The sequence below is a fragment of the Jaculus jaculus genome, chromosome 5 (assembly GCF_020740685.1).
Source record: "Jaculus jaculus isolate mJacJac1 chromosome 5, mJacJac1.mat.Y.cur, whole genome shotgun sequence".
Classification (NCBI taxonomy): Eukaryota; Metazoa; Chordata; class Mammalia; order Rodentia; family Dipodidae; genus Jaculus; species Jaculus jaculus.
Genome location: NC_059106.1, coordinates 146774570 through 146799391, shown reverse-complemented (window position 1 = coordinate 146799391; position 24822 = coordinate 146774570). Strand labels below are relative to the sequence as shown.

General features: G+C 32.2%; 1 protein-coding gene across 5 annotated transcripts in view; it reads right to left on the bottom strand.

Annotated features, from left to right (window-relative positions):
- The window catches only part of Ncam2 (neural cell adhesion molecule 2), a 464091-nt gene that overhangs the window by 22449 nt on the left and 416820 nt on the right, over positions 1-24822 (bottom strand). For 3 of the 5 annotated variants that reach the window (XM_045149438.1, XM_045149439.1, XM_004654373.2), the window contains one exon: positions 14211-14391. In XM_045149438.1, the coding sequence (XP_045005373.1) occupies positions 14211-14391 (181 nt within the window). Of the gene's footprint in view, positions 1-8766; positions 8862-11574; positions 11867-14210; positions 14392-24822 lie in introns of those variants that run through there. The other 2 variants (XM_045149442.1, XM_045149441.1) reach the window with 2 other exon arrangements.

The window sequence follows — 24822 nt, the reverse complement described above, 5'->3', positions numbered from 1 at the left end:
ATTGTTTCCAAGAATATCTGTTTATAATAAACTTGTAAGTTATCAAAAGTTGATACTTTTTTTTTTAGAATATACCACTAAGATTCACTCCAAGAAACAAGTACTAAGAAAATGTAATAGAAAAAGTTAATGTACTCGGGAAAAGAGATACTGTGTTTGCCAAAAGATTTATGTTTAACATCTTTATAATGGAAGAGATATTGAGTATAAGGTGAATTACTGATACTTATCAATCTACATGGATGTATTTTACTTTCTGTTCCTACCACAAATGTAAAAGACAGATTGATAAAGATACTGAGTACCTAAATTGGCTAAAATTAGATTTGTATATTATTGCATCAATATCGCAACTATACAAAACAATGCAGAAATTACAATGCTATTTTTAAATATTTAGATGTATCTAAGAATGTATTCCATTATATAAATTCTATATATTTTTTAAAATATTATTCAGATCACAATCATATATATAATAACAAACGAAACAAGGCATGAAAAAATTTAATTTTCATGAAATTCACTAAGGTTTATGTGAAACCAAAAATATTTTAAAATTGATGCCACTCTTTGCATGTATTTAAAAAACACATTTCTCACCTGCATTATACAAGTATCCCCCAGCATCAGGTTGCCTTGAGTACCATAGTTACTGGATAGAGCAATTTAACTTTGGTTCACATTTAATTTAAATTTGAAATGAATGTATGGACAGCTTCAGTTTCCATGCTCAGTCAATTCCTGCTGACTGTACGAGTCAGAAAGTATAAAACATGGTTTCCTGTATTCCCTCCTTCTAGTATGTCATCATCATGTGATATGTATGAGTAATTATTTTATGTGTGGCCAGCCGAATATTTACTTAATAATAAATTTTCACTGGGCATGGTGGCACATGCCTTTAATCCCAGCACTCAGGTGGCAGAGGTAAGAAGATCATTGTGATTTAGAGGCCAGCCTGAGATTACATAGTGTATTTGATGACAGTCTGGGCTAGACCAAAACACTACCTCAATAAACAACAACAACAACAAAAATACTATCTCTACAAAGGGACAATCTATCCCAAAAGAGGATGCATGAAAATGGCAGCCATTAAGAACCAGATGCATTTTTCTTTCCTTTTGTATCTGACTTAATAGAATGGCACTTGGAATTGCAAGTGGAAGGAAATTACAAACATTTAAACAATGTTTATGCTTTTACATCTTTTAATAACACTTTATTTTCATACATATGTTCATATATTAAGAAGTTACAAGAAACTGAATATCTTATTTATCATGTCTATTTAATATAAAATGACATTTTATGTAGATGTAAACTGATTATATATATGTAGATATATATATATACATATATATAATATATATACATATATATTCATTTTTCTATATCATAATATTAAAATATTCTAGGAGACAAATTTGAGGACAGAAAGAGTGAAGCAAAATGACTCATTTCTGTGGGATGATATGTCTTGTGAGACAAGAATGACACATAGAATTTAGACAGTGAGATGCAATGTGTTCTATTGCTTTCCTATTGGCAAAACTAATATAACCAGGGCATAATAGTGGGAGAAACAAGTAAACTTATGGGTAATGGTTATAAATGCATGACATAGTTGGTAACATTTGAGATAGTTTGGGAAAATAAGAGGCTACTTCTCATGCGATGTATGGTTTTAAATTCTATCAGTTTATGAATCCAAGGAAAAAGGAAGCATAAGAAAATATTTGATGCATCTGCTATTAGCAAGTATGTATGTATTACAAAATATGTGCATATATTTTAAAACAATAGAGATATTTAAAATGAACATTTTTACTTTAATTTCTATGCCTTTTAATATCTATATGGAAATGCAGTAGTTCATTTTTTATGTGAAAATATGTTAATTTTCTGTTCATGTCTAGACCAGAATATTTTATCACTCCAAAACCTAACATATCCTACAATGCAAAGTAACAATTTGAAACTAGTCATGATAGTCTTTATAAATAGTTTGAAATTATAAAATTTTAAGTCACATTATTCTTATTTACAGTATGGGAGAAATGCTATTTATTTCACATGAATATCAACAAAAATAAATTATGCATATCACATAAATCATTCCCTAGTGTCTGATAGTTGAATGTTAGAAATAAATCCTGCTGTGTTTATGTGGTTGATAATGTAATTATTCGTAAAAGTTCATACTCATTTTATTTGTTTATTGTCCTAGAAGTGGATGAACAGAAATAAATGTTGATTTTTTTTTTTTCTTAGGTAGGATGTCTCTGTAACCCAGACTGACCTGAAATTCACTATATAATTTTATAGCAGCTTCAAACTCATGGTTGATCCTCCTACCTATGTTTCTTGAGTGCTGGGATTAAAGGTGTGTTCACCACACTGAGCTAAATGTTTATTTTTACTACTGTATTTCCATGTTTTTTGAAGATGAAATAGATTATTAGAACATATAAAACAAAACATTGTCAAAAATAATATTAGGCATTTGTATTCTTTCATGGAATTTTTGGGCAGAGAAAACTACTGAGCCATTACTACTATCACTGAATTTATCAATTTTAGCTATGTTCATTTGTTTTTTTAAATCATTGTTCAGTTATACCTCCAAGGAGTGATTATGTTTTCTGAGAGTACACTGGAATCAGTGTAATATGACCAATGTTGAATATTGTGGCTAAATCATGCCATAAGATAGAATTTAAATAATAACCTATTGGTTACCTAAAATTGAAATTACTGAGTATATGCTTGTTACTAGCTCCTCACTACATAAATAGTAGTTGAGATGTTGTATTTGATCACGTTCAAAATGAAAACACATAAGGACAGAGAAGGCTGTACTAGTAATAAAGAAAACACATATAACAGAGATTTTCCTCAGTTTTCTTTATTACAACAATGAAGAAGACAGAAGCACAGAAATTAAAATGACATTTTATATACTATGAAACACATGCACAGGGCTACACATAGTGCTGGATATTATGTTTGGGTTTTAAATAAGAGATGATACCAATGACAATACATTTATAATGTACATAGTTTTCAATTAAAAAAATCTATGATGAAAACAAAGACAATTGAAATGATCAAAATAGTAACTCTAAAACAGGCTTTATACATTGAATCAATGCAATATGAGATAAGATATTCTAAGAATAAATTCATGACATATGTACCCTTTAGCAGATTACTTTTGGAGGTTAAGGGAGTAAAATATTTATTTCTTATTTCTAATTGAATACATACATAAAATGAAACCAAATCAAATTAATTAAAAATGATGTTATGTCATTATGTTATGACATCACCATAATGTGCAATCTTACATTTTCTTAGCTAAAATGGAATGATAAAAGATAGTGAAGTTAACCTAAACATACACTAATTAAAAGTGTTTGTGATACAGCTAGATATAATAGTCACTGTTAGTGTAGTTCATACTTAAAATGAAATTTAATCATTTGGATTAATGTATCACTACAAAGATAAATGTCTGCAAACAGTGGATGACCAGTGTAGATCAGAGTGTCTCAGATAAACATCAAAATCACAGAAACATATACATTTTTACATAATTACAACTATATTTTATCAAATTCTACTAAATTAATAATATAGAATGTTGTATTGTCATTGCCACATTTACTACCAGATAGGTTCTTCTTAGAAAGTAGTTTCTAACCATAGATCTGTGGAGATTTACTACATGAGTTTTCTTTTAATCTCATTCATTACCTTTGACAAGGTGACACTACTGTAATAGTTATGAAAAGTGAAATGTTAAAGCAATTATTGCTCTATTTCAGATTAAGCAAATTAGATTTAAAGTGAATGCATGATTTTCTTCTATAAAAATTACAACATGCTTATATACATATTTAATTTTTGTGTGTATTTCAAAGTTTTAAATTTGGTGCATTAAAGGAAGACACTTCTGGGCTGGAGAGATGGCCCAGTGGTTAAAGGCTTGCCTGTGAAGCCTAAGGACCCTGTTTCAAGGCACAATTCCCCAGGATTTACACAAGCCAGATGCACAAGGTGGTGCATGCATCTAGAGTTCATTTACAATGGCTAGAGGCCCTGGTGTGCCAATTCTCTCTCTCTCTCTCTCTCTCTCTCTCTCTGTCATTCTCAAACAAATAAATAAAAATAAACAAAAAGTTTGTTTTTTAAATCAAGTTTAGAAAAAATGAAATCCTTCTAAAAATTAGTATTTAAAAGTTAGAAAACATTGATGTTAGTATAATGCTCATTTTTTTTCAATTATGAAGAAAATGTAATGAAATATTCAAAACATTATTTTTAATTTGTGTAAGTCCTAAAACTTATAATACTAATGTCTTCTGAAAAAAAATTAATTTATCAAATGTTAATGACTAATAATACTCGAATTTATTATACAATTAATAAGGGTGTTAATTTAAATTTATATCATAAAATTTTTGGAGGTTTTGTGGCATTTTATTATATATAATTTCTTTAACGATGCAAATTTGAGCTACCTGTACAATCTATGAGTCTTTATTAACATTTTAATATGCACATCTCTTCCTCTATTTAGCCAAGATTTTACATTTCACTTTTAACTAACATGACTAATAAAAGTAAATTATAATTATTCATGGACAGAAGAGAAAGAGAGTAACTAAGAGAAAAAGAAAAGATAAAAATGGTAGAAAGAGAATTAAAAAGAACAAGAGAATGGAAACAAGTTTTGAAGAGAGAAAGCTCACTTGATATAGACTTTTAAAATATTCATAGAAATACATTACCTCATACTACACAGATATGAATCATAATGAATCACATAAAATTACACATTTAGTCATGCCCTTTATTTGTATGTCTGATTAGGTATTTACTCATTGAGAAGTATGATAATGTCTCGGGAATTAGAGTCATGTGAACTAACACTTTTTGTTAGCATCAAATGTACCCATCAATAATTGCTCAAGTGATTTAGTTCTTAATATCCATGGCTAAATTTCCATTACCAATAGCCAACCTGAAAAAAAAAAAAAACAACTTTCTAAACACCCATATTACATTGGAAGTTTCCTTGATTGTGTTGAGGTTTAAATCAAACTTAATAAATGAACATTGTTATATTGACAATGTTTGAAATAATTGTGATAGTTTCATGTTTACCTCAGATGTGTAACTTGTGAGGTATTATGCATTCTTGAGAAGACATTTAATTTAAAAAAATAATGGAGAATGTTTAAAAATTTTTGCTATAAATAAAATGAAATTATAGAACTGAATTTCATATATATATATATATATATATATATATATATATATATATATATATATAACATTAATGTAACCATTCAAATATATTTATACATAGTTAAACTTTTAACCTTTGTAGATACATTAATAAAAGCACAGAAGGAGGAACTGAGAAGAATATATGTCGAGACATTAACTATTTCTGCCGAGCTCAAGTCCACCAATAATACACTGATGAGTAACCTGCATGACATTTTGAAAGGATCGTATGTAAGAAGTTATATACTGCTAGTGAGAAGTACTATTGAGAGAGAGAGAGAGAGAGAGATAGAGAGAGAGAGAGAGAGAGAGAGAGAGAAAGGAAAGGTAAGGAAATAAAGGGGGATTTAAAATGGCAGTGTGTCATAGAAGAAATTTTGTTGGGAAGAACTTACTACAGTATCCTTGGACTTCGCTGGGTCATACAATTAGAGAATTTTGACCGGATTAGAGAGACCAGTTAAACTGATAGATTGAAGAGAGAATGAAACATATGAAATAAAATAGAGATATAATAAAATACGAAGGTGTCTTACTATACTCCATAGAGATAACAGCGATTGCTTACAGAAGCCTAAGTAAATCCATTAATTACCATCACTAGTATGATATGGTAAAAACAAGCTATAGAAACAGCTTGATACTGGGATACAGAGTACACATACTTAAACATATGCATACATCTAATCATACATAATCTAAAACATCAAACAAATTCACATTTGGACATCTGCAATGTATTAATTTTACTTTAAAATAACTTATAGGAAAAACGACTAGGATAAATTTGGAGCATACTTGAAATAAGATTGAACTTTTATGTTTTCTTTTCAAATAATCATAACCAATAATCACAAACTAACTAAACCAAAAAGGAAATTATCATATTTTATGGTTTATCTACAAATAAAGTACAGGTATTAAGAGAGATAATAAATATTAGTTTAAAAGTTTCTTTCTTAAATGTCCAGAGAAATGTTACATTTCTGAGTAAACCTGATTTCAGTGTTCTTTGTATCACTTTTGATTGAACTATAATCATAGAATATAAACTTTTAAAATATCAATGAACTTTCATTAGTTATCTAATAAAGAATGCATTAGTTATGGTAATTTGAAAACCAAAACTTTCTTTTAATCTGTAAGTGGGTCAATTCTGCAATTAACTTTGACTCAAAAAACAACAACAACAACAAAAATAGCCATGGGAATCTAAGTTTTTGAAAAATATTGATCACTAAATGAAAGTGTAACCATAGACCTCACATGAGAAGATATTTTAGATATATTTTAAATAGCCAAAATATATTATCATAACAACGAAACACTTTGGGGGACTGGATCTTAGACTTAAATTTTATCATCTGATTTGTCAAGTAAGTCCTTTTATGTGCATTTACATAAATGGTGTGTGCATGTGTGTGTGTGTTCATGCATTCACATGTATGTTTGTCATCTGGGTATGGTCTAAATTTCTTGAATAAGCTGTCAAACTCACTTGATAGGTTGTGGTTCAAATTTAAAAAAATACCACATTCTCATTTTATAATAACTGAAAATGAAGAATTTTAAAACGTTCTTTGGGCTAACTCTCCAAAGGGAACTTCTTTCAAAAATTAGCATTTAATAATCCCTCATTTTATCTCAACTCAAGATCTTGTAAGTAGTGACTGTTTTCTTCTCTCTTTATCTATTTTGCTTATAAAGGCATTATCTCTCAGGAGTGCAAAAAATGCAATAAGTTACCACATAGACTGTTAAGAATTCATTGAGCTAGATGCAACATCTTAAACAGATCCAAATATAGTTTACTTTGCTGTAATGGCAGAGAGACATTTTACTGGCAAATATATGCAATATATATTGCATATATATATATATATATATATATATATATATATATAAATTTAAAAGAAAAAATGACTCATATTTGTTCTGTCATACATATTATACCTAGAAAGAGAATTATGCAGAAAAATGGGCATATAAATCTAATATAATATCCTAATTATGTTTAATATAAAATGTAGATACTATAAAATTTTTAAAATATTCATAAAATTGACAAATTTAACCAAAATAAAGAGAATTGAGTTATATGAAGTATATAAATGATAAGATATCATATACATATTATGTTTGCATGAATACAGGTATATTTGGAAAATAAGCAAGTGAAAAGTCAACTTGTAGAAAATGCTTAAGTTTAAAATACGTATGAAAAGACATGTAACCAGATTTAACTCCGGAAATCAATGTGTTCCTTTCATTTGCTCCTTAAAAAGATGGAAGCTAGAAAAATAATCCCAGGCGAATTTCCTTCGTGATTTTTATCTGTAAAGTTATCCTTGTAAGAAATTGACAACAGAGGGAAGAGGAAAATGGCTAATTGTGCATGTGTAGTTGAAGTTTAGAAAAAATGATTATAATTATTTACTGTATTCCTTTTCATTCTTCAGGCTACAAAAGGACCTACCATGCACTATGATATTATTAAATATAATAATATTTAAGTATAATAATAATACTATTAGAGCATGCAACATAAAGTCAAGGCTATAATGACAGAAAACCCAGCAGCGCTCAGCTGCCATGATTGCCTTCCATTTCCGCCTTTATTCGCTTCACAGCAGTTATCTGCAGAATAATTTGTTTTTTGAAAGTAGAGAAGGTTAAAAAAAAAAAAGTAACCAAAAAGAATAATGTTGTGAACATGAAAATAAAGAAAAAAAGTAGGAAAGAAAAAAAGAGAAAAGAATTAATGCAGTATTTACATATAGGCATTAACAATTTTCTAGAAAAGTAGTGATATAAGATAAATAGATTAAATTTTTGTATGAGCTATTTCTCAGTAATTTTTTTATAATAAAGTAGATGAAGGCAGATATTAGTAATGTTTACTTAAACATAATTAGACTTTATTTTTATAAAGATTTAAATATAAACATTTCACATTTACCTTTAAATTACAACTGATAAGGGAAAAGTTACCAACCCTCCAATCTCACTATAAGAAAATTCAAAGTGCTATATTACAGGTAGCCTTACCATAATTTATACTGTTTTATGATAATCTTCTATCATACATTTAAACACATAATTAATAAAATATTATTTTTTTAAATACCATGTAAATGAAAATGACCTAGTAACATCTTGTATTAACAGTAGTTACAAATAATAATTCAATTGGTCATTGCCACACTCTTTATATTTTTGAACCTATTTTGAAATAATTTTCAAAATAAATAGACATGAAAGCAACATAAACCTAGGTTTTAGTATGTACTAATCATATGACTATTACTGTGTCAGTGTTTAATTTTTTAACTGAGATTTACAAAGTTAAATCAGGATTTTCTTGAATAATTAGGTTACAACTTCATCATTGTTCTACAATTTCTTTATTTAAAACACCAGAATGTAAAATACATCATAACAAATTACTTGTGAATTTGCTATTAACTTGTTTTCTTAATTTGTTGAGTAATCTATCCATGGAAATACTGTGTTGCCTTGAACTTGTGTGATGGTCATCAACATAATTTTACTTTATCGCTCTGTAGAAATATTAAAAATTCCATGAAAATATAAACTACTCATATTTTAGCAATATATTTCATAGTGGTGCTTCATTTTACTTTTGAAGAATTTATGTATGCATTTCATGTTTCTAGATGGTAGAATATTTTTCCATCAAATTTTAAGGATATATGAAGAGAAAATTTGCCACCAAATTGCATTAACAGACCAAAGGACACAAGTGTTCACTTTATCTTTACAGCAAGAAAAAGAAGAATAAATTAATACTGAGGTAATATGCAAGCAAGTTAAAACAAACTGAAGCTGAATTGATTGCAGTTATTACTACAAAATATATTTAATAACTCTTAAAAGCATATTATGACCAATTCAAAAATTTAATATTATTATTGTTAAATAATAATGTAAAATTAACAAATGTGCTTTCACCATTTAATACAATAGATGACATTTCAGTCATTTTCACTGATCAATTTGCCACATATATCCACTAATGTCATTATTAATAAAATGCAGTTAATGTGGAGGTATGCTGTATGACATATTCCACATGGCAAGATGGTTGGTTATCCACACTCTATGTCTGTATACTTGACACATCCTTCAGAGTCAATAAATATTACAATATTTGTAAAATTTTGAAAAATCAGAATAAAATCTGTGGAGAAATGTGAAAGGTATAATCTAATTTGAACATGCCAAATATAATACATACTATGTAAAATAAAATCAAGATAAGTAATATTTTAATTCCATATTTTCTCCATTTAAACCAAGAAACATCATGTTTACCAGTTTATTATAGTTGACATATAACAGATGTGACAGTGAATTTATCCTTTAAAATATGAAGCTTGGTATGGTAGTGTTCACCGTTAATCTTAGCACTCAAGAGGAAGAGGTATGAGGATTTCTTAGTTTGAGACCAGCTGGGATTACAAGAGTGAGTTTTAGGTTATCCTGGGCTCGAGTGAGACCCTAACTTGAAAAAAATGAAAAATAACATAAGATAAAATTGGAAAATAAATAATATTTATAAGACTTTTGATGGAGATGTATTAAAATAATTTTTCATTATATCAAAACTGTAGAAGTGATACTATTTTGAGGGTTTAAAAGTTCCAAAATTTACCATGATCACATCTTTTAAAGTTGCCTTAAGACACATACTCATATCTATACTGACCAATTCTTATTGATTAGGACATGTCCTTGACATAGCTTATGAGACTTTGTCAATCAGCATATTCAGTAAATTTGAAAATATTTTCAAATGGTTTTATATTTAAAATGAATATTATTTCTCCCTTTTCAATAGGATGTATGGGCTTTAAATTCATTGCACACTTGAAAGATGATAAACAATGTGCATCCTTTCCTTATATCTAGTGATATTATCTTAGATGTGAAAAACTACATTCCATTGTAAGCATCTTCATCACCTAGAGTTTCTTTTCTCTGTTCATTGTGATAGAAAAACTACATATAGATGGTCATAAACAAGTGAACTAAAATTTGTAATTTTTTATAGATCTTCAATACATTCCTAGGTAATTCCTCTACAAATATCTTTGGCAAAATGCAAGCAACCAAGGAGTCTCATTCAGTTTTTTTTTTTTTTTCCCTAGAGGCATTTACTATGTTGTATTTATTCTTCAGGATGAAATAAGACTGTTCATAACTTTCAAGATAAACCAGGCTTGGTGGCATACTCTTTTAATCCCAGCACTTGGGAGGCAGAGGTAGGAGGTTTGCTGTGAGTTCGAGGCCAACCTTAGTCTCCATAGTGAATTCCAGGTCAGCCTGGGCTACAGTGAGACCCTACCTCAAAAAAACAAAAAAAAAAAAAAGGTATGACATTCTTGTGTTTGTCTATTAAATCTCAACACCTATTTTAAGGAGAGGTATATGGGGTATGAGAGGAAGGTGTGTTTTCTTCCTCCTATATTGCAGTACCTTACTTTATGTCATCAGTTCTTTCTTCAGTGACACATCTACCCATTCATCCAATGAGCTCTATGTCAGTCTTATAGTTCTGAAGAAACTTATAGTTATAGTTCAAGTATTGTAGGCACAAACCTATTTTCAGGGAGCTTCAGTACTCTTGTTGGTTGGGTCTCATCCAGCCTAAAAATCCATTTGCCTGTCAATTCTCATAGCTGCTCAATGTAATTGCTAAGCCAGGGATATTTCTCATTTATAACTCATATATATGTAATCAATGATTTGACATTTCAATCTTAAAAATATCAAACTGCATGGCCAATCTTTCCATGTAAAATTTATTTACTCTATAATTCTGTACAAGAAATACAAAAGACATCATTGTCAAATCACTCTAATAGGCAGGTCATATGACTCTACATTGATAACATGGCTAAAGATTTCATGGTCTTTTTCTTTACTAATTCTGCTATCTTCCTTCAAGAATACATCTTCAAACATCACTTGCATTTATACATATGCATGTAACTTATCTGCTTCAATATATTTCTTGTTTATGTAAAGATTGAGGCTAAAGGACTAAAGGTGGTTTTTAAAGTCCATGAATTGTGTGAGCCACAACTACATCTCTAGACTTCTCCTAATTTAAATTTCTCCAAATTCTCTTCTACTTGTGCAATTGCTTATGTCAGAGACTTACTTCTTCCAGGTAATGCACATTACATGGAAAGTTCATTACTGCAAATTTACTATGAAAATCAATTCCAAGGAGAACTGGTCTTAATCCTTAGTCAAGCTCACTTCACATGTCCTCATGATATGATTCCTTTCATTGTGCCATCACTCACAGACAGGTATGAATAATCATCAATGTTTGAATCCTCTAGTAGATTGGAAAAGTCTGTGATTGGGGAACAGTTAGTGTTATATTTTTTGCCTCAGATGAATTCTTGTTACTGGTAATGATGGACAACATCCACATGGAACTCTTTTAATATTATAGAGACAATGAAATTTGATCATTCACTACATGTCCTTTTGGATTGTATAAGAGCTATCACTATGCGAGTTTTCCAGACTGAAACATAAAAAAAATGTCATTAGAATTGATACACTACTATATTTATAGACCATTGGAAAGAATAAACGCATACATTATGAAAGTTAATTACTTTATTGTTGTTTTCCTTTCAAGATATGGTCTCACTGTAGTCCAAGGTGACCTGAAACTAACTCTGTAGTCCTAAGCTGACTTCAAATCACAATGATTCTCCAACCTCTGACTCCCTAGTTCTTTGATTAAAAGCATGTGCCATCACACCCAGAAGAATTTATTATCTATATGTTTTTTTGTCCATATGTGAAGTTTAAAAGTTATATTTATTTACTAGAGAGAGAGCATGCCTGGGCCTCCAGCTACTGCAAATGAACTCCAGACACAAGCCATACCCTGAGCATCTGGCTTATGTGGGTACTAGGGAATTGAATCTGGGTACTTAATCTTCACAGGCAATGTCCGTAACTTCTAAACCATCTCTCGAACCCCAAATGTCGTTTTAGCTTTCAATGGCTTACAAAGTTATCAGGCATTCTGAGTATAACAACCTTTAGTACCTTGGGCAAATTTTATTTTTGACATCATATATTGGCTATGAACAACTAATAAAATACTGCCTTCTACTTGATAATATGTAGATTTTTGATATTTAATATTTAAAAGTATTTATGTGGTGAAGTTTTATAATTTGATATTTGTATACAGTATTAGATGATAAAATTAGAAAAAAATATTATTTCTTTCTCCTTAAATATTTTCATGTTTTATTCTCAAAGGATTCAAACTTCTCCCTCTGCCTTTCTCTCCTCTCTGCTTTTGCTCACTCTCTGCTTTTGTGTGTATGTGTGTATATATATATATGATTTTTGTGAACTACCCAATCTGTAATGTTTTATTTAAGGACAAAGAACTTATTCCAACTATATCTTTGTCATTGCAAAAAAAATCATAATGATATTAACATACAAAAAGCAAACTAAGACTTTATGAGGATGGTCATAGATTTTCAGTACACTTGTATATACCTTGACCCAGGTTGTGATCATGTCTATATCATGCTCCTGATAATAAAAGGGTATAATTATCCCATAGCACAAGTGTCATGGCAATTACTAACATTCTAAATTCACAAGGGTAAGTTGATTAGAGATAATATATTCAATAACACTTAAATGAATCATTTCTTAAGGGCCAGATATAACTATATATACTTAAGAAAGGCTTGATACTGTAACCTCTTATAATCACACTTGTAAAATGAGTACTGCTTTATATTACACAAAATTAAGAATAAAATGTGATACCTAATGCAGAAGTACTTTTGAAATTAAAAAAACTGTCATCATGTATAAGATATTATTTCTTCAGGATATGTATTTATAATTTCAACAATATGTATATTCTAGAATTTATGAATTAACCCAAGTTACAAATTTAATTTCTTCTAATCTTACAATCTGTAGTATATTTGCACAATAATTATATCAATTTAATAAATCTTCCTTCAACATTAATAGCATGGTATGCAACAAAGTATTAAGTGAAATTGGTAACACTTCAAAATTACAAATGGCTAAATAATATAATTGAAAAAATATAACTGAAGTACCTTTATTTCTTTACTAATTTCAAAACTGTTATGTACTAATAGTGATATTGTGTGTTAATAAAACTTCATACATGATTTTATGAGATATCATCATTCATAAATATAGACATAAATAAAATATACCTTCACAAAGTGATCTTAATTAAACAAATAATAATGGCAGTCCTTGATAGTAAAAAGCTAATATATGACTGATATTGCAACTTAATAACATATTAGTATCATGTTGAACTGATATATACCATTCCTTTTATCCTCTCTCTCTCTCTCTCCATATATATATATATATATTCCATGTGTTTCTGACTTACTGTATCACTTATTTTACTTTTCAAAAATCAGCATCATTGGTTAGGCATGGGCAGGCATGTCATAATCTTTGACCCAAACTAACTAGAATGGCACACTTGTTCCTACATGAGTGGCAGAGAAGATATTCCTGTGAAAGTTTCATCTGGACTCTACATAAATATTTCATAGTGATTTTAATGTGTCATTATCACCTCTCACTTCTTCCTTGACTCATCCTTCATCATTTCTACTGCCAAGGCCATCAAAGCACTGGCACAAAAGAATCAATAGCCTGAGCTGAGTGTAAGCAAATGAGTCACCTTCTTTATGACCAATTAAACAGACATGAGTAGAACCCAGGATTATTCTTATTTTTATCATGTTTCATTTTCATTTTTAAGAAAACCCTCTGGGGTAGTTAAAACATATACTAATAAAATCAAGAAAGCATATCATGTTGCTTACCTTTAATAATGTTGGGCTTTGGGGGCATACTGAACTCATAAACTGTGGGTTCAGAGTACCCCAATCGGTTAGCAGCTGTAATCTGAACTTCATAGCCCATTGTCCACTGTAGATGTTCCAAAATGATGTGATCTTTATTTCCCTGCACTTTCTTCTCTAGCCATTGGTCTTCCTTATCTTTCTGTTAATGGAAAAATGAGTTCATTCTGTAAATGTTGATACTCTTATGCACTTTATTAAATTTAAATTTTGGAATGGAGCAGGTAATTTTATATCAGATTCCTGTACAAAATTACAGTATGCTACTTCGTAATGCATAGGATTATTTACCTATGTAACACACTTTGTATTAGCCAAATAATAACAATCATGTAAAGTAACCTTAGATCATTCAGGACCTTACTTTAAAGCATATAACTTTTTTATTTCTCACATAAGCTTATCTTTTGGTCACATTTTATTATTACTATAACATTGTTATATATTATATAGTATACATTATCTAATGTTAATGTTACTATAATACTTGAAGTAATTGCCAGAAGTGATTGTTGATGTTTCCTGAAGTAGAATTGTCTTTGAAATAAACTCTGGAAATTAGTTAAAGTCATATTACAAGGAATAGTTTTTAACTCACATTATTTTATGGACCATAATGAAACAACAGACAAGGAAATATAGCATATCAAAATTAAATCATGTTAATTTTCCTTTATTTTAACCTTCTTCCTTTCCTTCCATCATTTTTTATTTACTTGAGACACAGTCTTTCAATGTAGCCCAGGATGGTCTTGAACTTCCAGAAATCCTCCTACCTCAGTCTCCTTGTCTATTAAAGAGATGATGGTATTACCTGCTTCACGGAAATATCTTAAGAAAAAAGTGAGGAAAACTAGAAAGTGTGCGTCCTGTTGACACAACAATTTTAAGCACTAAAAATGTAGGCTTAATTGATACATGAGAAAGAACTATGGGAATATTTCTTATGAATTTTACAAGTAACTTTTCTGAGATTATTGATGTGAAATGCTAAATTCCTTACTTGTAACTTGTCCTACGTAATCCAACAAGTTAAAGCAATGTGATTAGATTTGCCTTGGTATAACTTTTGTCTGAACAGTAATAGTGACAAGCAACATTTACAGATTCTGCCTAATCTAAAGCTCAGTACTTTGTTCAGTTTCCACAGTGGTCAGTTTGGACTCCCATCGCAGAGCAACCATACACGTGCAGCAAGTGCTGATCATAGTGTGGAAGACAAGATGGCTAGTCAGTAAGGCCCTTACTTTTGTGGAAGATAATAGGCGGTCTTCATATGAATGCATTTGTGATCAGAGCATATGTGTGCTCTGGACCAGCAAATCATACTCCTAAACCAATACAAATATTTAAGGATTATCAAAAGTCAAAAGTTCCTTTCTCTTTGCTCATACAATGCATTACTTGTTCACATATGACTGTTTTTTGGCTGTTCAATATGTCGATGTGTACCTGTATGCAGAAGAAGCCACAGCTGTAGTAGGATCAGAACAGCAGTGATAAAAACCTATGGCAGGTTTACTAATGGATTTAAACTAAACTCCCCTTCGGTTTCTTGTTCCTGGAGGCTGCCGCTAGAGACAACTAGACCACTTCCACCTGTTAGGCTTGACTCCTAGAAGCAGTTTCACACTTCTGGGTGGGAAAATTCCAGAAGTTAGTCTCCTACAAGTTTAGGTCTGTGACACCAAAGAAGGCAATTACCTATATAGCAAAGAAGTATTTCTGTAGAATCATGTACCTCATTAAATGTATTTCTGAAATTCCAAGTTACTTTCTCAAATTAAAAATGTAAGTAAAGAGTAGATTACCTAGAGTGGTTGAAAGACAACTTTGTTTTGGGCTCACAGCTCAGTGCAAAATATTTTTGGGGTCAAAATTTTATAACACTTCTATGACTTCAGTGGTAGCCATGCTCAGAGACTTGGAAATAATAATGTCTTTAGTCTCTGTGAATGTTTGAGGTAAAATGTGTCCCATAGTCTCCTATGTTTATTTATTATATTTATTGATTTATTTATTTATTTATTTATTCATTAATTTATTTAATTTGAGGTAAGGTCTCATTCTAGTCCAGGCTGGCCTGGAATTCACTATGCAGTCTCAGGGTCAAGGACATCCTGAACTCACGGTGATCCTCCTACATCTGCTTCCAGAGGATTAAAGGTGTGCTGGAATTAAAGGCATGGGCCACCACACCTGGCTTCTCCTATTTTCATTTTTAATACTCATACTCAATTCCCAGCTGTGAATTCTCTGGGTGATGGAGGTTTGCTGGAGAAGGTGTGTCACTGGGGTTGGGTCTTGGGATTGGATAATCCATCTTTCCTAGCTATTGGTAACTCTTGCTGCTTCCTCCAAACTGATGTGACAAGATCTGTTTTTCAGTTCTTTCAGATTTCCCTGCCATGATAAAACCTGATCTTATATCTATACCCTGAAATAGACCCTTTTACTTTCTTTAAGCCAGTTCTGCTTATTATTGTGTTCCAGGAATGATAAGGCAACTACTATAGCCTAAAATTAAATTGTGAAAATTAACCCATAGTGACCTATCTAACCACAGGTTGACAATTAACTGAACCACACAATCATGCTGTGAAACTTTTGAAACCAAATACAAAATAAAACATGCATCTTTACAACTTATCTGAGACATTTGACATATTAATGGGAATTTAAAAGAATATATAATATATTGAAGATGTAGAATATACCTTAGGTAAACTATTTCAAAAATTCTTAAACATACTTAAATTTATATAAATACAAGGGCTACACATGTCTAAAGAATTTGAAACTCCTTGTAGATGTGGTATCACCCCAATGATCCAGAACATGTTCTATAACTGTGTAGCGTTAAGTGCAATATATGGAAACTAGAATTATATATGAATGAAGACATAAGTGAAATACTTCTAGTCAACAAATGATTTCTGGATTACTCAGGAAAAAAGATTTTTCTTCAAACTAATGGAGAGATAAATGCTTTTTCCTCAAACAAGCATCCATAAATTTAATTTATGTAATTTTGAAGAAGTTTAGGGGAAACTTCTAACCCTCAAAAATACTGTCTCTGAGAATTGACCTTTTGGAATAATAGTCTTTTCTGAATTAACAGCCATTTAATTCTTAATTGCAAGGATTTAATGAGGTAAAATAAAAAGTACTGTTTAGACTAATGGCATAAGGAAACAATGGGAAGACTAATATTTAGCTAATATAAATCAATTTCATTTTCTATTCAACATTAGACATGGAATGTATTTCAGTCTTCTAATTGCTATTCCTAGGGAATAGAAAAAAATTAAAGTGGGTGTTACCAAATACTCCCCTAGGCATGAAAATCTCAATTATGCATTTGTGGAGTGCCTAATTTGCAGAGTCTAAGTACCCAGGGAATGATTTAAGATAACTGGTAGCAAAACGTTCCCCTGGATAGCTTAATGAGATGATTTGCTGAATAGGGCTACTATTAATAATCCAATTATATGGGGAAGAACAGGTGCTAAAAATAAGTGGTCACTTTGCTTGGAGATAGCTTCTATTATGGAGTCTTTTATGTCAGAAAAATCTAAAGACCATACAACAATAAAGAGCACTTCCTTACTAATGATTCTCAACATAATATCAGCATATAAGATGATATTTGCTATATTTGTTATGGTGCGTGCTCTGTTCTGTATTTGTGTAGGAATACTTGCTGGTTTTATTACTTACAACAAATAACACATTAACTAATTTTCAAGAATTCATGGATTTTGCAGCAACAAGATGTGTAACGGAAAATGAATAATTCTCTGTAGAGAAAATGAGCTAACGGTAACTGACGCATGCTAGGTTCCTCTGTTGTGCTATTTTAGTTTCTGTATGTATATAAAGCAATTCTCAGGTTGCTGAATTTCCTGCATGGATGTTTCAGCTACTCACTGTTTTTATACCACTATAGAAAGACTCAGAATTTTCCAAATATAATTCTTCTATTTGCTAGTTAGAACATATACACAAGTATTTTTCTTCTGTGTATTTTTCCCATACTTCCTTAATATGGGGCTATTTGTGTGTGATTAGTTCATTTGTTTGTTGATTTTTTTTGTACTTGCTTATTTGAATAGCAAGTAGTCTATTGTCAATACTTAGATGAACAACATTCATCCCTTCATTCTACAGATAAAAGAAAAGAAATCAAAAATGGTCTGTATTTTAGTAATCATAGTTATTCACTGTCCAAGGATACTTTAAAATAATAAAGATTTGTCTTTAAATTATTTCCATATGAAGATTAAAGTATTAGTAACTGGAAAACAAGTTTTTTAAACAACTACTTCTCATTGTTATATATACATTATTGCAATACCCTTTTCAAGAGTACTTTTGATTTTCTTGTCCCATTGATGTATTATTATACAACCTCCAGATCTTATCACAATTGATTTTAAGTAACCAATTTTCTTTAGCCCTTCTTAAATCAGGAAAAATTTAACATGCCCACATCAAATAATAGTTATGAACCAATAACTCTCATCAAAGTAGAATTTGTATAAAAAACTCATAGAAGCATACAAAATACTACTTATTAAGTTAAAAAGTTATTGTGCATGCTTCTATGAGTTTTTTAAACAAATACTACTTTGATGAGAGTTGAGAATGAATTCTAGGTCAGCCAGGCTGAAGTGAGACCCTACATCCAAAAATCTTATATGCAGTCATATTGACACTACAAGTAAAATGTTGGTGGAAAATGTGCTTATAACACTTTACATTTTCCCAATTACATTACTAGAATAATATGCTTCTCTTTACATTTAAGAAACCTTACTTAGTGCTGGAAAGATACCTTAGCTGTTAAGGCACCTGCCTGCAAAGCCAAAGGACCTAGGTTCGACACCCCAGGACCTATATACAAGGGGTCACATGAGTCTAGAGTTCGTTTACAGTAGCTGGAGGCCCTGGCACACCCATCCCCCCCACCTATTTCTGTATATCTCTCTCTCTCAAAGGCAAGGCATTAAGGGCTCACTGTGTCTTTTAGGGGAGAGAAATTTCTAATAGATTGTCAGTGGGAGGGCACAGAGGGGAACAAAAAGAGACTCTACTGATTCCCTTGCTCTAGGGTAGCCCACCAGTCCTCCAACCCCCCGAAGCAGCCACCCTAGTCATAGTCCCAGCCTCATGATACTCCCACACTTACTGCAAGAAAAGGGACTCAGGCCAGCATAGTTCCACTTGCCTCACTGTTCAGGGGCAATCACCTGCCTACCCCCACCTGCATGCAACCTCAGGCCAGCTCTGCCCACTGGCAGTGCAAGCTCAAGCCCAATCCATCCATGTGCCCACCATGTATGTGTGTGTGAGCTTAGGCCCAAGCTGCCCATCTGCCCATGTTAGCTCAGCCAGCTCCTTCCATTTGCCTGTTTGCTGCTCTGGCCAGCTGTCCAATTATGAGCTCAGGCCAGTTCCACCTGCCCACACATGAGCTCAAGCCCGCTCTGCCCATCTGCCCATGCCAAATCAGGCCCAACCCCCATCTGCCCACACTCAGGCCACACTGGCTGACAATCCTCATGCAAGCTCAGACACAATCTGCCCATCTGCCCACCCTGTGTGAACTCAGGCCTCTGTGGTCACCCACTCAAGTAAGAGCTCAGGCCCCTTCCACCTTCACACATGTGATCTCAGGCCTGCTCTGCCTGTATTCTTGCCTGCATAGGAGCCCAGTCACCCAAGAGGCACCACTTCCCATGCCCATTGAGACCACAGTCATACTCTCTCTGCTCATACACTGTGATAGGTAGACCACAATGCAAAAGAAATGGCATGAACAATCAAATGCAAGTAAATCCAATAAGATCACTCAGTCCTACAATGGACGTCTCTAATCTATAAACATAGAAGAGGCATTAGGATTAGAACACTAAAATGAGCTATGAACAATGGAATCCTGACCAAGTTACTGGTAGAACTTGCAGAAAAGCAACAAAGTACCAATAATCATGTGATGGTGCCATCACTAGATTAGACCTAATAGATAAGAAAATGAAAGGAGTTCAGAGACAATTAAGTGATATAATGGAGAGTGAAAAAAAGAGGACCTCAAAAATCAGCTGGTGATGCTAAATAAAGACAAAAATAAATGCAAGGATGAATTCCAGAAAGCATCACAAAAATCAGAAATGATGTGAAAAGAGAACTTGACAGAGGGATGGAAACTATAAGTAGAAAAGTAGTAGAAAATGCAAACTTAATTGAATAAGCCCAAAACACTTTAGAAGCTCACAAGAATAGAGTCAGCCATGTGGAGGATAGAAACTCAGATCTGGAAGGCAAGATAGAAGACACAGTTTGAGAGTTTAAAAGTTTCAATAAGTTCAAAAATTTCTGTGAACAGAACATGAGGGAGATACCCTTATACATCCTAACATTCTGATCAAGGGAGTACCTGAAGGGGAAGAAATTCAGACCAAAGACATGGAGAACATATTTAACAAAATAATCAGAGAAAACTTTACCCCTCTCTCAAAAGCAAGACCAATCAGGATACAAGAAGCTAATAGAACTCCAAACAGATTGGACCAAAGGAGAAACTCTCCAAGACATATCGTCATTAAAACTCTAAACATTGACACCAAAGAAAAATCATGAAAGCTGCTAGGGAAAAACAGCATATCACTTTTAAAGGTAACCCCATCAGAATTACTTCAGACATCTTAATGGAAACCATGAAAGCCAGAAGAGTCTACACTGGGACACTGCAAAGTCCAAGAAACTATGGCTTCCAACCCAAACTAGTATACCAAGCAAAAGTATCCCTCATAATAGATGGTGTAAGAAAAACTTTCCATTACAAAACTCAGCTTTCAAATTATATGAACACAAATCCAAACTTACAGAGATTAGTTCAGAAAATTCTCCACACAGAAGAATCAAATAATCAATCTCAAATACCTACAAGAAGCAGATCACAATAACCAAACTCAGAGAAGGCACAAAAAAACTTCAATGTACGTGAAAACACTAAACCACGAATACCAACACAACATGGCAGGGATCAAATCAAACCTCACAGTCATTACCCTAAATATTAATGACCTTAATTCACCCATCAAGAGACACAAGCTAACAGGGTGGATCAGAAAATTTGACCCCTCAATCTGTTGTCTTGAAGAAGCCCACCTCACCACTAAAGACAGACACCTCCTCAAGGTGAAAGGGCGGAAAATGATATTCCAAGCAAATGGGAATAAGAAACCAGCAGGTGTTGCTATACTAATATTGGATAAAATAGACTTCAAACCAAAAATAATCATAAAAGACAAATAAAGCCACTTCCTACTTATCAAGGGAACAATCCCATAAGAGGATATCACAATCAGAAATCTTTATGCACCAAACACAGAGGCACCACAGTTCATAAAACAAAACTTATTTGACAGTAAAACAGACATAACCACCAACACCATCATAGTTGGGGACTTCAATACATCATTATCAGTAATAGACAGATCATCCAAACAAAACCTCAACAGAGAGCTCAACAAAACCATAGCTCACAAAGACCTAACAGATATCTACAGAATATTCCATTCCAAATCCACAGACTACACATTCTTCTCAGCAGCCCATGGAACATTCTCTAAAATAAATCATATACTAGGTCAGAAAGTTGACTTCCATATATTTAGGAAGATTGACAGAATTCCCTGCATGATATCAGATTACGATGATTGATATGTTGCTAGAAATTAACAACCAAAGGCCCTACAAGAATCTCATCAGCCCCTGGAAACTGAACAGTACACTTCTAACAATAAATGGGTAGTTGATGAAATAAAAAATGAAGTTGCAAATTTTTTAGAATTGGGTGATAATGAAAACACATCATACCAAAATTTATAGAACACAAAGAAGGTGGTCCTCAGAGGAAAATTCATAGCACTAAATGCCTTCATAACAAAGACAGAGAGATCCCAAATCAGTAACATAACTGTCCACCTAAAGGCACTGGAAAAGCAACAAGAATCCAACCCAAAATACTCCAACTGGGAAGAAATAATTATTGATAATTAATGATTTGGAAACTAAGAGGCAATTAAGAAATTTGACGAAAGAAGAGCTCTTTGAAAAAATAAACAAGATTGACAAACCCTGACCATTTTGATCAAGCAAAAAAGTAAAGAGACACTTAAAATTAACAAAATTTGAAATGAAAAAGGAGAGATCACAATAGACATAAGTGAAATTGGGAGAATCATCAGGACTTATTTCAAAAACTTCTACTCCACAAAACTAGATAATATGGAGAAAAAGGATAAATTACTGGACACATACCATCTACCAAAGCCAAACTCAGAGCAGATTAATCTCCTAAACAAACTTATCACTCTCACCAAGATTGAAAAGGTAATAAAACCTTCCCAAAAAGAAGAGTCCAGGACCTGATGGCTTCTCAGCTGAATTCTATCAGACCATCATGGAAGAACACAAACCAGTCTTTTCCAAACTGTGCCACACAATTGGAGAACAGAGAAAGCTTCCCAACTCCTTCTATGAAGCTAGTATTACCCTAATTCCAAACCCAGACAGAGATGCCACAAGAAAAGAAAACTACCAGCCCATTTCCCTGATGAAATTGCACGCAAAGATCCTGAACAAAATCCTTGCAAACCAAATTCAACAACATATCAAAAGCACTATCCACCTTGAACAAATGGGATTCATCCCAGGAATACAGGGGTGCTTCAACATATGGAAATCTGTCACTCTAACACAGCATATAAACAAAGTTAAACACAAACACCACATGATCATTTCAATAGATGCAGAAAAGGCCTTTGGCAAAATACAACATCACTTCATGCTCAAAACATTGGAGAGAATTGGCATGGTCAGTTCGTATCTTAACATAATAAAGGCTATATACAAAATTACTAAAGCCCAAATAATAGTTAATGGGTAGAGACTGGAGGAGTTCCTATTGAGATCAGGAACAAGACAGGGGTGTCCACTCTCACCTCTGCTCTTCAATACAGTACTGGAAGCCCTAGCTCAAACAATAAGACAGGAAAAAAGAAATAAAAGGGATACAATTTGGAAAGAAAGAAGTTAAGTTAGCTCTATTTGCAGACAACATGATTCTATGTGTAGGAGATCAGAGAGACTTAATTCAAAAATACTTGAAGGTGATTAACTACTTTAACAAAGTAGCAGAATACAAAATCAATGCACAGAAATCAGTAGCCTTCCTATATGAAAATGAAAAAGATATAGAGAAAGGAATAAGGGACATTGCCCCATCTTCAACAGCAATAGCAACCAAAAATAATAAAATTCTTAGGAATTACATTATCTAAAGAAGTAAAAGTTTGATACAATGAAAATATAAAAACACTCAAAAAGGAAATTGAGGAGGACTTGAGAAAATGGAGATACTTCAGAATTAACATTGTGAAAATAGCAATCCTACCAATGGCAATATACAGATTTAATGGAATTCCAATTTAAACTCCAACATTATTCTTCATAGAGATAGAAAAAATGATGATCTCAAAATTCATATGGAAAGGCAGAGGGCCTCAATACCCAAGCACATCCTCAGCAAAAGAAATACCTCTGGAATCATCACCATACATGACATAAAGCTAAATTACAAAGCCATAGTAATAATAATAAAAAAACAGCATGATACTGTAATAAAAATAGGCATATAGATCAATGAAATAGAATAGAGGACCAAACTTTGGTTCAAGCAACTACAACTACTTGATATTTGACAAAGGCCCTAACAATATAGTCAGGAAAAGATAACATCTTCAACAAATATTGCTGGACAAACTGGATAATCATATACAGGAAATTGAAACTTGATAACCACAGAATGGGAGAAAATATCTGATGAATATCCAACTGACAGAGGCCAAATCTATAGAATCTACAAAAAAACTCAAAAACGTAAACAATAAAATGTCAAACACCCCACTCACAAAATAGGGCAAAGAACTGGACAGGCAGTTCCCAGAGGAAGAAATACAAATTGTAAATGCAGATTTAAGAAAATGTGCATCATCCCTAATCATCAGGGAAAAGCAAATTAAAACAACTATGAGATTACACCTTACCCTAGTAATTATAGCAAACATTAAAAAATCAAATGAAAACAAATACTGGTGAGGATGTGGAGAAATAGGAACCTTCATTCACTATTGGTGGGACTGTAAGATGGTACAACCACTATGGAAGCCTTCACCAGGCCTTAGAGGGTATATCTGAGTCATAAATCCCAGGAGAGGGTACAATGAAAACTGACCTTGATCTTCTACTGCTTCTCTCTCTCTCTCCCTCTTCTCTCTAACTCTTTTATATTACTATATTTTTCTTCCTTCTTTTTCTTAGTGGGCACTGACCAGTAAGTTCCAGTAACAGCAAGTGGCTATCATCCACAATGAGCTTTTGATCAGAGAGACCTACAAGGTTTCCTAAAAGAAAGACAGATTTCTGTCAGAGTACTTGATGCCCCACCAAAGGTTAGTGGTAAGACCCTACTGTTGACATAAAATGGAATGACATGGCTAGAAGC